This window comes from Neophocaena asiaeorientalis, unplaced genomic scaffold (genome assembly GCF_003031525.2).
Source record: "Neophocaena asiaeorientalis asiaeorientalis breed wild unplaced genomic scaffold, Neophocaena_asiaeorientalis_V1.1 scaffold43, whole genome shotgun sequence".
In the NCBI taxonomy this organism is placed as follows: Eukaryota; Metazoa; Chordata; class Mammalia; order Artiodactyla; family Phocoenidae; genus Neophocaena; species Neophocaena asiaeorientalis.
Genome location: NW_020173674.1, coordinates 12,876,114 through 12,892,060, shown reverse-complemented (window position 1 = coordinate 12,892,060; position 15,947 = coordinate 12,876,114). Strand labels below are relative to the sequence as shown.

At 47.7% G+C, this 15,947-nt stretch overlaps 1 protein-coding gene across 23 annotated transcripts in view; it reads left to right on the top strand.

Moving 5' to 3' along the window:
- Positions 1-15,947, top strand: part of MADD (MAP kinase activating death domain) — a 38,840-nt gene that overhangs the window by 1,514 nt on the left and 21,379 nt on the right. For 10 of the 23 annotated variants that reach the window (XR_003003673.1, XM_024748637.1, XM_024748636.1 and 7 more), the window contains exons 2-18: positions 2,889-3,048; positions 3,794-4,390; positions 4,807-5,110; positions 5,632-5,763; positions 6,186-6,299; positions 6,994-7,074; positions 8,910-9,088; positions 9,442-9,677; positions 9,877-10,033; positions 10,299-10,402; positions 10,995-11,185; positions 11,563-11,816; positions 12,068-12,207; positions 13,037-13,138; positions 14,807-14,866; positions 15,225-15,327; positions 15,670-15,856. Coding sequence is in view for 22 of the 23 variants with exons in the window: in XM_024748637.1 (XP_024604405.1) it covers positions 2,987-3,048; positions 3,794-4,390; positions 4,807-5,110; positions 5,632-5,763; positions 6,186-6,299; positions 6,994-7,074; positions 8,910-9,088; positions 9,442-9,677; positions 9,877-10,033; positions 10,299-10,402; positions 10,995-11,185; positions 11,563-11,816; positions 12,068-12,207; positions 13,037-13,138; positions 14,807-14,866; positions 15,225-15,327; positions 15,670-15,856 (3,003 nt within the window). In the remaining variant the exon portion in view is untranslated. The remainder of the gene's footprint in view (positions 1-2,888; positions 3,049-3,793; positions 4,391-4,806; positions 5,111-5,631; positions 5,764-6,185; positions 6,300-6,993; positions 7,075-8,909; positions 9,089-9,441; positions 9,678-9,876; positions 10,034-10,298; positions 10,403-10,994; positions 11,186-11,562; positions 11,817-12,067; positions 12,208-13,036; positions 13,139-14,806; positions 14,867-15,224; positions 15,328-15,669; positions 15,857-15,947) is intronic. The other 13 variants (XM_024748650.1, XM_024748649.1, XM_024748648.1 and 10 more) reach the window with 6 other exon arrangements.

Sequence of the window (15,947 nt, the reverse complement as noted above, 5' to 3'; positions counted from 1 at the left end):
CGTGCTAACCACATGGCTCGTGTGTGTGCGTGTATATCTGCGTGTGTATGTGCGTGTGTGTATTTGTGTGCGCGCACCCGCGCGCCTTATTTTTGGTTAGGGTTTGAAAAGCACGTTTGGTTCTTTAAAAAAAAATTTTTTTTTTTTAAATTTGGTGTTTCAAAATTGGCTTGTTGGAGAGTGGAGACACCGTTCAGTTTTTCCTGCAACTGCTTCCCTCCCCATCCTCGTGCACCTCTAAATTAGTCCTCCTGTTCCTGCCCTCCCCTCTTCCCCAACCCTGCCTATTGCCTGCCTCTTTACTCTCATTCTTCCGCACGCTGGACCCGTCTGTGCTGATGCGCTTGCAAGGTCACTGCCTGGGGAGGCGGTGGAGGGGAGAGAGCCTCCTGTTGTGCTCACGTCAGCAAAGATGTCATATCGCTCTCTGGTTCCTGTGGTTTTACTATGACATCCTGCCCAAAATGAGGGGCGAATCCAAAGGGTTGGTTAATGTGGCCATTTGTAAGCTGAAAAGACAGATAATTTAAAGGTCTGTGGATGGAGTGGATGGTAGTTGTGTAGAACTTCAGCAGATAGGTATGCGTTTTGAGCTTGATGCCTTTGGAATATACGGGCTAGGAACTAGGAGCTATACGTTAGTAAGTGTAGCTGAGGCAAGAGGCAGAGTGGGTGGATGTGAAGACAGAGTGAGTTATAGGTAATGCGAGAGAATTTAGAGTCTTCGTGAGGAGGGGAGAGGGGAGAGAATGGGAAGAAAAGCCTTGGTTATCTCTGCAATCTGAAAAACCAAAGGCAGTGGCTGTTGATGAGATATAAATTGAGACTAAAAATCCATCCTATCACTAGTGGCTAGAATAGTCACAAGATCTCTGGGTCCTTGTGGCTTTGGAGGGAGGTGAGCACTGTAGTGCATGATAATGATTTCAGTTTTATCAGGTGATTCTCAGTGGAGAGGGGGCTGGGATCCCACCAAGGATAGAGGCCTGATGCCTAATATATTAGAAGATGCTTCAGGTGTGATCTTTGAGATTTTTATTTGGAAAGGGCTCCTGGTTTTCAACATAAACATAGATTTTAAGGCTTAGCCTTGAGCTCTGGTCCTGTAAATTCTGTTTTATTTTAAGATACTTTGGCTCTCACTAGGCATTTTCCATATAATTCTTTAGAGAATGAATTATGCTTTTACCCATCTCCCATTTCATTTCTGTGTTTCCCTCCCCTTCTCGTTCTGCTTGGGAGGAGCTGAACTCTGCTCTCTAACAGTTCATACTGCAATGCCTCATGTTCTGCAGTATGCTTATGAGTCCGTAGCAGTGGAGAGTCCCAAAGGCCTTTTGGGGTGGTACTGTTGCCTAGAAATGAGTATTTTGCAAGCTTGGGAACTTCATTTTCGTTGTGTAGAAAGGAGATATCTCTATCAAAATCCAGAATTAAGACAAAGTGCAAACTAAAGGCACATGGGGGAGAAGATAACCTAACAATTAGTAAGTGCTATCAGTGGAAGAGGTGTCTCTAGATTCAAGGAGAATGAATTATTATGGGCATTGGCCAGCTCTGGAGTAGCAGCTGATAGCGCTGTGCGGTCCCCAAGCAGGGGAGGGGCGGTGACTCTGCTATAAATAGTGCTGGAGCCAGAGTTGCTATGGAGACAAAACTGAATCCTATTACCTGCAGGTCCTCTATTGGGAGCAAGAGAAAGGAGGGAGAAGTATTTTGAGGATTTGAGAGGTGTTGTAAATAGTTTTTTTTTTTTTTTTTTTATAAGTAGGAGAGAAAAAAGATAGAGCTTCTCATCTAAATCAAATAGAGCCTTAAACATAGAGGGAGTGTGTACATTGTATGTATGGGAGTGCACACAGCAGCAGAGAAGAGAGTGAGGGTGTGTGTAGTGTAATGGGATTCTCTCTGTGTGTATAGTGAACAGGGTCTTAGTGTGGAGCACAGAGGGGGAATACCGGAAGCACTGAAAGTAACCTTGTCGTGGAGTGAAACATTTTATTTAGAGGAGTGTATGGAGACCCAACAGGAAATAAATTACAGTTAAGACATGTAAGCTTTTTCTGATTTTGGGACTATGGCTTAGAAATTGCTCTGAGCACCTCTCCCTGTCCTTGCAGGAATACTGTTATTTCTGCATCTAATTCTTCATCTCTGTAAGATAAAGAAGGACAAGGCCTCATCTGTGTATATTGTATTACTAATTCGAATCCTGGGACCAGAATATAAGGGAAGACTGTGATTCAGCACCAAGGGCAGAGCTAGTAGCAGTAGCCGCTGGGCCCCTTTCTTGCTTGAAGAGGGGAGAAAAATGGTTTAGATGAAGCAATTGGGGCATAGATACTCTTCATTTGAGAACGCGTGGGGTAGAGTAGCCAGCTGTTGTAACTGTCGGAGTGCAATTAACTGTATAGACTATGTGGTAATTTCACATCAAGCCGAATGCAGAATGTTGGAATAGAGAATAATTAGGTTTCCACCTAGAGCCAGGAGTGCAGATTAGTTCTGATTAGGGAGTCTGGTTTGATTCTGATCCACCCTGGAGCAGTCCTGAAAGTGACTTAATTTTTGTTATCATAATAACTGAGTCCAGATTAGACTGACTAGGCCTGTTTTTCAGAAACAGAAACAGCCCCAGGGGTGAGGCTGGAAATGAGCTGGTTTGTAGGGACGGAGAGGTGAGCCATTATTTATCTTACTTCTTGACATTTGACTCTGTGAGCTCATAAGCCTGGATAGAGCTCTAGGCTAGGAAAAGTGTCATGTTCTCCTATCTTTAGTACTAAAATGGAAGATCTTCTGACCTATGTCCCTGGCTGGGATGCAGCTGAGAGGGATGAGTCCCTTAGGCACAGCAATGGATCTTATCAGTACTTTTTTCCTATTAGACTTGGATTTTCAGATAATATCAGAATTCCTCCTGGGAACATTGATTCCATGCTTGGTGCCTTGAAGTTTCTCTGAGATGAACTGATGAATTGGAACCATGGTGCAAAAGAAGAAGTCCTGTCCTCGGTTACTTGACTACCTAGTGATCGTAGGGGCCAGGTAACCAAGAAGTGACTGATTTTTGTCTTGTCATCTGGGATAGCCACAAAATCTGTGATGAGTTCCCTTCCCCATTTCCACGTTGCTTTGCATATCTCATTCTTCCCGCCCCCCCCCCGCCCCCGGCCCCGGCTGGACCATGCGGCACATGGGATCTTAGTTCCCTGACCAGGGACTGAACCCTTGCCCCCTGCATTGGAAGCACAGAGTCTTAACCTGTGGGAAGGTTAAGGGAAGCCCTGCATATCTCATTCTTCTTCTATTATTTCACCCTGATGGGAACCTTGCTGCCAATAAGGGAAACAAAACAGGTAGATTGAGAGTGTTGGCCTGGAGGAACAGAGACAGAACAAAACTCTGCTCTTAACTAGCGTCTTTGTGATTTTGAGCAAATATACTCTATACACTTCAGTTTCCTTATTTCGTACAAAGGAAAAGTACATTGTGCTCCTTCTCTCTCTACATATGCTGATTTGGGAATTCATTAGCTAATACACCTTGAAAGATGCTAGTCATCTCAAAGTGTTAGTGATAATTTTATTGTCGCCACTTTCCTTTTATTTCAGGGTGGGCATCTTCATGGCAGCACAGACCTCTTTTAGCCTACAGCTAAATGTGGCATGTTTTCCAAGGTCCGGCAGCTAGGTTTCTTTATCCAAAAGAGCATTTATTTCTTGACTGTGGTTAAAATTTGAAAGAGCGTTCTGTCCCTTCAGGCTGCTGAATTTGTCTTTCTGTTCTCCAGGCACCCGAGCAGTGATAGCGTGGCCCAGACTCCAGAACTGCTACGGCGATACCCGTTAGAGGATCACGCCGAGTTTCCCCTGCCCCCGGATGTCGTGTTCTTCTGCCAGCCGGAGGGCTGCCTGAGTGTGCGACAACGGCGCATGAGCCTGCGTGAGGACACCTCTTTTGTCTTCACTCTCACCGACAAGGACACCGGAGTCACGCGTTATGGCATCTGTGTTAACTTCTACCGCTCCTTCCAAAAGCGCGTGCCTAAGGAAAAGGGGGAGGCCGGGGCAGGGTCCCGTGGGAAGGAAGGACCCCACGCCACCTGCATCTCCGAAGAGGTTGGCACCGAGAGCTCGGAGAGTGGCCCGTCCCTGCAGCCTCCCAGTGCCGACTCTACCCCGGATGTGAACCAGTCTCCTCGGGGCAAACACCGGGCCAAGGCGGAGAGCCGTTCCCGCAACAGCACTCTGACGTCCCTGTGTGTGCTCAGCCATTACCCCTTCTTCTCCACCTTCCGAGAGTGTCTGTACACCCTCAAACGTCTGGTGGACTGCTGTAGTGAGCGACTGCTGGGCAAGAAACTGGGCATCCCTCGAGGCATACAAAGGTACGGTTCTCTGCTGATGCTCAGAAGAGAGGGACGGCATCTAGAGTTGAGGTGTAATTGGCTTGTGAGGGGCGTAGGAATTTTCCTCTAAAGCCTGAGGTCCTTCAGACCTCCTTGAGCACTTTGTGTTAGTCCGTGCTAAGCAAAAGACTACTGCAGAGTTAGACTTCCTTCCATAATCATGTTTGGAGTGATGCTGAGGAATTTGGTGTTTCATGATGGGCAGGACATTAAGTCTTGCTATGTATACATTTTTGCACTTGTCATTATTCGTATGTGTACCCTGTGATCCTAGCTGAGACCAAAGGGTGGGCTCCTCCAGTTTCTGTCATTAGACCCTCTACGGTTACGTTGGGCTGCAGTGGGGTGTCAGCTCCTAGTGCTTATGTGTCTGTTTCCTGCTGTCTGCTGCTCAGGGACACCATGTGGCGCATCTTTACTGGATCGTTGTTAGTGGAGGAGAAGTCAAGTGCCCTGCTGCACGACCTTCGAGAGATCGAGGCCTGGATCTATCGATTGCTGCGCTCCCCAGTACCCGTCTCAGGGCAGAAGCGAGTGGACATTGAGGTCCTGCCCCAGGAGCTCCAGCAAGCTCTGACCTTTGCGCTTCCAGACCCCTCTCGATTCACCCTAGTGGATTTCCCACTGCACCTTCCCTTGGAACTTCTGGGTGTGGATGCCTGTCTTCAGGTGCTAACCTGCATCCTGTTAGAGCACAAGGTGAGAGGGCCAGCTTTCTACACTGTTCTAGGGAAAGGGCTTTGAAATGTGGCAGAGGCTAGACCCATGAGTTCTCTGAGGATAGGGACTACATCTTTTGCATCATTTTGTCTCCAGGAGATAACACGATACCAGGTATACAACAGGTACTCAGTTGGTGTGGGTTGAATTAAGGTACTAGTATCGTGTGGGATATATTCAGAGGGCTTGACACTCATTTGAATTCTTCTTAACTATACCAGCCTAATTCTCTGAAAATTTCAGTCGTTCTGTTCCAATGAGTGACCCTGGAATTTGGGGGTACAAGAACTAGGATGACAAGGAGTGATTCAAGGGAGAATTATTGCAGTGCTTGCGCTGGGAGGCGGCAGGCAGGATGGGGTGTGAGGCAGTGATAAGTGTGGAAACTAAGCTCCCAGAGCCGTAGACTTGGTGAAATAGAAACTAAATTGTAGTGTGGGAAGCAGTTTTCTCACAGACCTTCTCCGGTCAGGTAACCCTTGTGGTGTGGCTCGTTGCAGGTGGTGCTGCAGTCCCGAGACTACAACGCACTCTCCATGTCTGTGATGGCATTTGTGGCAATGATTTATCCCTTGGAGTATATGTTTCCTGTTATTCCACTGCTGCCCACCTGCATGGCGTCCGCAGAACAGGTGAGTCTCAAGGTGTCTTCTGGCTTTGTCACCTCTGTTCTAACTCTGTCCAGCTCTGAGGGCGAAGGCTCAATGCCCAGAGAAGTTGTAAATCAGTACTCGTCCTGAATTCCTTGTTATAACTTATTTGTCTACAAAATCTGAACTGATCTGGTGGCAAAACCTATGCTGTTTATGTTTTTTATTTATCACAGTTAATACAATGATTATAGGCTTCTGGCTATACCACTGCAGGTGCTACATAATATGTAGAATATGCACTATTACTTTTCTAAAATCTGAAAAATTCTGGACTTTGAAACACATCTACCTTCAAGGATTTGGAAGAGGGATTGTGGACCTGCGTTTTCCTTGTCTAGAAAAACCGTGACTCAATGTGTGATCGCAGTTGGTTTTGGTTTTGTTTCTTGTCTTTTCCACAGCTGCTGTTGGCTCCGACGCCGTACATCATCGGGGTCCCTGCCAGCTTCTTCCTCTACAAACTGGACTTCAAAATGCCTGATGACGTATGGCTAGTGGATCTGGACAGCAGTAGGGTGAGGCTCTTGTCTGAGGCATTGTAGGGTCTAGAATAGGATTGTGTTCTCTTTTTCTAGATTACTCCCAGGAAGTTCCTAAGTTTGTGGGTGATTGCTGTTATGAGACTCATTGAAACAACTTTTTAAAAAATACTGCTTTTACTTTATTGGCTTAATAAGCCTTGGTTAGGACTCAAAGAATTATAAGATTTAGTTTTGCTGGAGTTAAATGCTTCCCCACATCTTCCAAGAGCAGTAGGGCAGTTGTGGTTGCAGGATCATTACTATGGTGTAGGTCATCTAATGGCTTTCTGGGAGTGTAGTTTCTAGTAAGAAACGGCAGACTTTAAAAAAGTATATGAACATTCTGCAGTGTGAGTGCATTCAGACTTTGGTAGGTAGCCCTTATGTGTGTTCATTGTAAAACTTTAGAAAATGCAAATAAGTATAAAGAAGTCAGTAAAAACTATGATCCTATTATCTAGAGATAGTCACCAATAACATTTAGGTATAATATTTCCTTTCAGGTGTGTATACGTGTCATATACACGTGTATGTGTGTATTTTATACGTGTGTATATAATATATGTGTTTGCATATATATAATAATACCGTATATATAACCTCCTATTCTTGTTACTTACCTTTATGTAAGAGAAACTTTGGAGCAGCTAATTCTAAGGTCATGCCTTTTATCTTTCTTCTGGTGCAGGTGATTGCCCCCACCAATGCAGAAGTGCTGCCTATCCTTCCAGAACCAGAATCACTAGAGTTGAAAAAACATTTAAAACAGGTAGGTGAAGAATGAAGAAAAGAAAAGAAAAGCAAGCAGCTATAGGACTGCTGTAGGCAGACAGCTCTTATTGTAAGAGCCAGTTTCCTTTCAGACTTCAAGTGGAGTAGATTTTCTTAGCCTTGGGTGGGCTTAAAAGGAGATGTATCCCATTTCTGGGATTCTGGGTGAATCTCAGAAAGGGCTTTTTACCTTCCTTTTAATTCACTGTGTGCCCCCTCCCACCCTCTCATCCTTGTAATGCTGTATAAAACAGCCCTTCACTTTCTGCTGCTTGTCCCATCTGCCATTCTTAATGGCCTTGGAGCATTCTCAGTGTTACAGGAGGGAGTCAGTAGTTTGGATAATCTGGCTCCTTTTATGGTTTCCTCTTGAATTGATCTCTGGTCCCTACAGAATCATTTCTTCAAAAATTCCTTTCTCTGAGTAAAAACCCTTAAATACATTTTTCATTGATTGATTTTCTTCTTCTTCTGCATGCTGAACACAGTACCTGAAGGTAAAGTGTGATGAGGCCCTGGTCCTCTGCGCTGCTGTATGTGTTATGTAGGACCACCAGTAGATAGCTCTGTATTTCTTTTTAGGAATCTGTCATTTGAAGGGTCTTCAGGAATCTCTGTCTGTGTTGTCTCAGTTCTTAGAAATACCTCTAGGTGGGGATTTCCATGGTGGTGCGGCGGTTAAGAATCCGCCCGCCTATGCAGGGGATGCGGGTCGAGCCCTGGTCCAGGAAGATCCCACGTGCCACGGGGCAGCTAAGCCCGTGTGCCACAACTGCTGAGCCTGAGCTGTAGAGCCCACGAGCCACGACTGCTGAGCCCACATGCCACAGCTACTGAAGCCTGTGCGCCTAGAGCCTGTGCTCAGCAACGAGAGAAGCCACCGCAATGAGAAGCCCGCACACCACAGCTAGAGAAAGCCCGCACGCGGCAATGAAGACCCAACGCAGCCATAAATCAATCAATAAATAATTTTTTTAAAAGAAGAAGAAAGAAATACCTCTAGGTGAAATCTGTTTGGATATAAATGGGTGATTTTTGTATTATCCTTCTCTCTCTTTCACTTGCTTCATCACTACTGATGTAATATGATATCTTGTTACTACAGAGTCCGGTGTGGATTGCAAGTTCAGAAAGTTCTCTAGCTGTCTTCCTTTGCTGTGTTTTTCATTCTTGATGATTGCTTTAGTATGACTAATGAGATGGAGAGGTTGATATATGATATTGGAGTTTAAATGTTTGTAGGAGCTAAGATTTTTGGGCTCACAGATCCTGTATCCTGACCCCTGTTACTCAAAGCGTGGTCCACGAACCAGCAGCATTAGCATCACCTGGGCTTGTTAAAAGGGCAGAATCACCTCAAGTATATTGAATCAGAATCTGCATTGTGACAACATCCCCAGGTGATTCCTATGCTCATTAACATTTAAGAGACACTGCTGGGCTAGACCAGTGGTTTTCAGACTGCCCCATGGAGCCTCTGAGGGTTGATTTAGGTTGGGACCCCCGAGCATTTGAGGCTCTGGGTTCCTTATGTCCTTCAGAGAAGCTTTACTTTTACATGTTTCGATTGTTTATATTTCTACATAGATTTCAATTGAAAAACAAGATTTTGTAGCTAAAACAAATTTGAAAGCTGTTGCCTCGGACTTCAGGTTTAGATCGTTGCCTTGAGTCAGATTGGCTTAAGCTGAAGATTTCATAATTCAGATTGTTTTCTAAAGGTTAAAATATTTGGATTTTTGTTTCAAAGATGAAGGTTCTTTTCTAGGAATTGAGGTTGGCTGGCTGCCCCAGAAACCTGCCTTCTCTGAGGGACTTCTTATTGTTCCGCAGGCCCTCGCCAGCATGAGTCTCAACACCCAGCCCATCCTCAATCTGGAGAAATTCCACGAAGGCCAGGAGATCCCTCTTCTCTTGGGAAGGCCTTCTAATGACCTGCAGTCTACACCTTCCACTGAATTCAACCCACTCATCTATGGCAACGATGTGGACTCTGTGGATGTCGCAACCAGGTACAGCCAAGCCATCCCCACAGTCACAAGCTCTTAAATTGGTCTCTGCTCAATCAGTGACCTTGGGGCAGATTACTTCCCTGAGCCAGAGGTTCTTTATGTATACAATGTATATAATATTTGGTTACATTTGCCACCTTAGTAAAAGCAAACAGAAGAAATAATCATACTCGCAGGCCTCTTAGACCTTGTGTGAAGAAGGGGATTGAGGATTCTTTGAGATACCTCTCCCCTTGCTGTTGGAAGCCCGTTAAATGATGACTGTGGGAGGTGGTCTGAGGCCTCGGATCGTCGGGATCCTTGCTCTGCAGGGCGAGGGACTCAGGTCATCTCACCATCCCCTTCTTCCCCAGAGTGGCCATGGTCCGTTTCTTCAACTCCCCCAACGTGCTGCAGGGCTTTCAGATGCACACGCGTACCCTGCGTCTCTTCCCCCGGCCCGTGGTAGCTTTCCAAGCTGGCTCCTTTCTAGCCTCACGTCCCCGGCAGACTCCTTTTGCTGAGAAACTGGCCAGGACTCAGGCTGTGGAGTACTTTGGAGAATGGATCCTCAACCCCACCAACTATGCCTTTCAGCGGATTCACAACAGTGAGTCCACCTACCTCTGCTTTGCCCCTCCTTCTGCGTTTGTCCTCCTGATGGCTCTTCCCTTTGCTTTTTCCCTTTCTAATCTTCCACCTGCCCCTGCCATTCTGATTTTGCTTTAGACTTTTTCCCACCTTTCTTTTAGGTTTTGAATGATTTTTTCCCTTATTGCTGACTCTCTCCTTTTTTCCTCCGTGGGTAGACACATTCGATCCAGCCCTGATAGGCGACAAGCCGAAGTGGTACACCCACCAGCTGCAGCCTGTCCACTATCGAGTGTATGACAGCAGTTCCCACCTGGCCGAGGCGCTGAGCGTGCCGCCGGAGCACGACTCTGACTCTGACCCTACTGATGACAGGTGAGCAGCCCCTTATGGCAGCAAGACAGTTCTTGAAGTCTAAGAGGCTCTTGCTAGCCGTTATTTAGCACAACTGCAGAATTTCATAGGATTTAGACATCAGTCCTTGAAGCCTTGGGTTATATTTTGGTTGATTGTTTTGCGTCCTTATTTTATCTTGCTCCCTGGCCTTGAGTTAAGAGTGCTCCTCTGTTTATTTTTCCTGATGCTGATTCTCCTCCCTGCCCCTTCTTTCTGTTTTATTTTTTTGCTCTTCACTCTGCAGCGGCAGTGATAGTATGGACTATGATGACTCAAGCTCTTCTTACTCTTCCCTTGGTGACTTTGTCAGTGAGATGATGAAATGTGACATCAATGGTGATACTCCTAGTAAGTGTACTTGGAGAAATTGGCCAGCTTGGGACAGGGTTTGGGGTTCTGTGATGGTATGGTCTGTACCTGCCATCCTTGTTGTTGTTTTTTTTTAATTAAAAAAATTTTTTTAATTAATTTTTAATTGGAGTAGACTTTTTTTTATTTTATCTTTTTGGCTGCATTGGGTCTTCGTTGCTGCACGTGGGCTTTCTCTAGTTACAGTGAGTGGGGCCTGCTCTTCGTTGCGGTGCGCAGGCTTCTCCTTGCGGTGGCTTCTCTTGTCACAGAGCACAGGCTCTAGGCGCACAGGCTTTAGTAGTTGCAGCACGTGAGCTCAGTAGTTGTGGCTCGGGGGCTTAGTAGTTGTGGCTCGCGGGCTCTAGAGCTCAGGCTCAGTAGTTGTGGGCACACGGGCTCAGTTGCTCCGTGGCATGTGGAATCTTCCCGGACCAGGGATCGAACCCACGTCCCCTGCATTGGCAGGCGGATTCTTAACGACTGCGCCACCAGGGAAGTCCTTGGAGTATAGTTGATTTACTACGTTGTATTAGTTTCTACTGTACAGCAAAGTGAATCAACCATACACATAATCCTTGGGTTTTGGCAGACGTGGATCCTCTGACACACGCGGCACTGGGGGATGCCAGTGAGGTAGCTATTGATGAGCTCCAGAGCCAGAAGGAAGCAGAGGAACCTGGCCCAGACAGCGAGAACTCTCAGGAAAACCCCCCTCTGCGTTCCAGCTCCAGCACCACCGCCAGCAGTAGCCCCAGCACCGTTATCCATGGAGCCAGTTCTGTACGTGAGGACTTGGAGGAGTGGATAAGTGAAGACTGTTACTTGGGACGTGGGCCTCAGCTCTGTTAGGAAAGCTAGGATGAAGCTATTCACTTAATTTACTACTTTCTCCACATTTCCCCCTTCTTCCTCTCCGTAGATCCTATAGTTTAGAGCCTGTGAGATACAGTTTGACCCCAGAAGGACATCCAGCTTTGTTCAGGGGTTAGCCGAGATCCCCTTTGCATAATTTGTGGAGATAGAGAACAGGGGTATAACAAAGGTCTTTTCTCACATACCCCTTAGGCTAGCAACCTGACAGGCCTGGCTTGAACTGAGAACATAGGAAGGCATCACAGGGCACCAGGTGACTCCTTTCTATTTAATATGTCCCCTAGGAACCTGCCGACTCAACGGAGATGGATGATAAGGCAGCAGTAGGCGTCTCCAAGTCCCTCCCCAGCGTGCCTCCCAGCACTGGCAAAGTGAACGTGGACAGGCGTCAGACAGAAATTGGAGAGGGGTCAGTGCGCCGGCGAACCTATGATAATCCATACTTCGAGCCCCAGTATGGCTTTCCCCCTGAGGAAGATGATGATGAGCAGGGGGAAAGTTACACTCCCCGATTCAGCCAACATGTCAGTGGCAATCGGTGAGAGCCTGGGGTTGCCTTCTAGTTGGGTGACTGAAGGACCTCACTACAGTGGACCCTGGGCGAGGGTTAACCAGAAAGTCTGAGCAGTCTGAAGGCTCTCATGGTCCTGCGTCCCCAGAGGGTCGTGCTTTGATCTAGGCATTTAGAAATTGTGGGGAGGGAGAGGTGACCGCAGTGTAGCATCAGGCCCACACGCCCAAGATTAGGTACCCCTGCCTGGGGCTTATAGGTGCCACTGTGCGTTCAAGGGCTCAAAAGCTGCTGCGGCCCAACAGCTTGAAACTGGCAAGTGACTCAGATGCAGAGTCAGACTCCCGAGCGAGCTCGCCCACCTCCACCGTCTCCAACAACAGCACTGAGGGCTTCGGGGGCATCATGTCTTTTGCCAGTAAGTGCCTTCAGCTCTCTCACGCTTCTGTCCCATCTTCGCTCCAGCAGGGCCTGACCATGGCAGGTATGGCTTAGAGCTTCAGATATAGGGCTGGGTTGGCATTATCAAGCTCCGGATAAGGTCGTTTGGGTGACACTGAATAAGGTATTTTCAGGGGAGGTCAACGAAGAACAGGGACAGATTAGTCGTTATCTTTATACCTGGAGGTTTTAGTCTGTTTCAGGTAAGACAGCTAGCTGTTAACTGAAAAATAATCATTATATTAAAAAGCATACACTTGTACATATATTTTGTGGAAATATTCTGGTCAAATTTGACTTGGGTATATATCTAATATCTTCTTTGCCTGGGAAAGGACTTTTTCATCAACGCGCCTTGAAATCTATGTGACATTGACTTGTGCGTAGAGAAAATTACCAGAAATGAGGGGCGTTGTCAGTTAAAGACTAAAGACAGACTAGGGACCGGGGAAAGCCGACATGGGAGATAATTGTGATGGTGAGTTTAGAAGCCCAGGAGGGACAGCACCAACATCAGACCGGAAGCACGTTAACTGCCGGCGTTCATGCTGGGTCAGCAGTAGAGAAGAGACTTGGATGTTATCGTGGGAAGCCGTCAGAGAAAGTTGTTACTGGGTTATGAGCAGTCCTGGCAGTGGCCCCCTTTGTTTGCCCCGAGTTAGGCGTGATCCTTTCTCAGCGAGGTCAGAGGTTCTGGGATTGCATTTGAAAAGGAGGAGGGTGAAGATGATGATACGGTCATTGGAGCATAACGCTCTGATTCTTCATCCCTCTGACTCAGTGCTCTCACTCGCTCCCCTTGACAGGCAGTCTGTATCGGAACCACAGTACGAGCTTCAGTCTTTCAAATCTCACACTGCCTACCAAAGGAGCGCGAGAGAAAACCACGCCCTTCCCCAGTCTGAAAGGTAACTCCAGCGCTCCTTTTGCCAAGCCAAGATTCTCTGGGAAATATTTCAGGCCTGTGGGTGCTTGTCAGGAGCCCCATGTATGAAGAATCCTTTGATCCGGCCATTGCCTCTCATATCGCTTCCCATGGCTTTCACTGCACATCATGAGTTCTTGCTGTTTTTCAGATGGAAGACTGTCTTTTGTAGCTAAAGAGAAGGCCCTGTTATATCATATAGGGTAATGGCAACTGGGGGATTACTGCTGCTTCTGGGGGGAACCTTTGTCAGAGGCACGTAATTAACATAGGGCTCATCAGCTGCCACCAGTCATCTGCCAGGTTCCTACCGCGTGAACTTAGGACAAAGTCCGTCCTAAAGAGCTGGCCCCCCAGGGAACGGTTGTGAAGAGCCTGGCAGTGTTTATAGGATCAAGAAGCCTCTTACTTTGGCTTCATGTCAACTTAGGCCCTATGAATGGGCCTGATAGCATTGGTTGGCTTCTAGGGGCAATTAAGACCTTATTTGATTTTCGTTTTGTGATCTCTGACAGTTTGAAGGGTTCTTCCTTGTTATAAATTTATTTATTTTGGTTATTTATTTTTGGCTGCGTTGGGTCTTCCTTGCTGTGCGTGGCTTTTTCTAGTTGTGGAGAGCGGGGGCTACTCTTTGTTGCAGTGGGTGGGCTTCTCACCGCAGTGGCTTCTCTTGTTGCAGAGCACGGGCTCTAGGCACGCGGGCTTCAGTAGTTGTGGCTCACGGGCTCTAGAGCGCAGGCTCAGTAGTTGTGGCTCACGGGCTTAGTTGCTCCGTGGCATGTGGGATCTTCCCGGACCAGGGCTTGAACCCCTGTCCCCTGCATTGGCAGGCAGATTCTTAACCACTGCGCCACCAGGGAAGCCCTGAAGGGTTCTTCTGAATTTACTCTGACTTCTGTTTATTTATTCTGGATTTTGTGCTGAAATATTTAATCACAGAAGGAAGCACAGTGAGAAGCAGCTTCATGTATCTTTTAACTGACCTCTCTTCCCAGTGTTAGACGTGTCAGGAATCTAAAGAATGTTCTTTGGTGGGGATGGGAACATAGGCTAGATGGGCAAAAGGACATCATAGCTAGTGGTGTAGGGAGCTAACCAGCCCTGTAGAGTGAGTCTACACAGGCTCAGTAGGTGAGGGATGGAAAGGTGTTAGCGTCGCTGGCTTTCATTTGATATAGTTCAAGGGGAGAGCAATTGAAATGCTTTCATTGCCTGCTGTTGCTTCCCTTCATTTGCTGCACTCATCACTCCCATCCAGCTCCCATCCTCACCCCCACCCCCTTTCCCATGACAGCATCTACAAGTTGGGTCTCTTCCCTCTGCATACCTGCAGCCCCCCTGGACCCCTGTGCTAGATGTTTCATGAAAACCCATGGTCCCCTTTCACGCATGTGCCTGTTTAGTACCTAAAGGCTCCTTGTGTTATTACCCTGCCTCTGGCTTTGAGAGGCCATAGCCTTAAGGATGGTCTTTCCTCGAGCCTCAGTCGTCTCGTGGCCACTTGGCTTCCAGCTCTGAGGTGCCTAAGAACTAAGGTTATGTGCACTAAGCTTTGGGAGGATGCTCAGATTATCTGACTTACAGCTCCATTGAGGGGTACAGGGGTTGTGGTATCATGGTGCACCTACTAATTGTGTATTTTGTGTCCCAGTATTTGGGCTAAATACTCTAATGGAGATTGTTACTGAAGCCGGCCCCGGGAGTGGTGAAGGTGGGTCTTGCCCGTGAGCTATGCATGATCTTTTTTCCTAGCATCTCCTGTGCCTGCCTGAGGGCCATCCTCCTCATGGAGCAAGCAGCATCACTCGAGTGACCTGCCTTGCCCCGTGCCCCGGGATGCCCATGCTTGCCCATGGGGTGCGCTGCTGGTGCATGTGGAGTGGCCTGAGTCTCCATGCCCACTTCCTCCACATTGCCATGGCTGCTTTCTACCTATGTGTGATGCCCCAGTGCTGCCCTCAGCCAGCCCTTCCAGGGAGTGGGTGTGGAACACGGCTACCCAGGGCTGTGCTGACACCAGCTACCTGACTACAGTCGTGATATCTCTCATTCTACCTTCCTGGCTGTAGGAAACAGGAGGGCCTTAGTGGACCAGAAGTCATCGGTCATTAAACACAGCCCAACAGTGAAAAGAGAGCCTCCATCACCTCAGGGTCGATCCAGCAATTCTAGGTAATAAATGGCAGAGCTGTTTTAAAAGTTCTCAGATGGAGGTAGTGATCCTTGTACCAAACACTAGGGAGGGAAGCTCTCAGTGGGTAAATGAAATCCCTTCCCCTCCTGACTCAATCCCCACGCGGCAGTAATAGCTCATGGTGTTGAGCAGCGTGTGCCAGTAGTGGTGGGTACTCGGGCAAACCAGGCCGTCTGGAGAGGTAGGGTTTGCAGTGGACTTGGATGTTTGGAGACATGGCTTTGTGTTTTGCCCTTGGAGGCAAACATCTAATCTGGTGAAAGGGGGAGATGCTCTGCAAAGGAGCCAGTGACCACAGAAGTGGTATGTGGACCCTCCAGTGAGAACCAGCAGTTCCTGAAGGAGGTGGTGCACAGCGTGCTGGACGGCCAGGGAGTCGGCTGGCTCAACACGAAGAAGGTGCGACGGCTGTTGGAGAGCGAGCAGCTTAGAGTCTTCGTCCTGAGCAAGCTGAGCCGCGCGGCGCAGTCAGAGGACGAGGCCCAGCAGGACATCATCCCAGATGTGGTCAGTGCTGGGGGCTGGGAGTTGGAATCAACTGGGAAGAGGGACATGGGCGCCAGAGGCAGTTGTCCCAACTCTTGCCCCTGGGTTATTG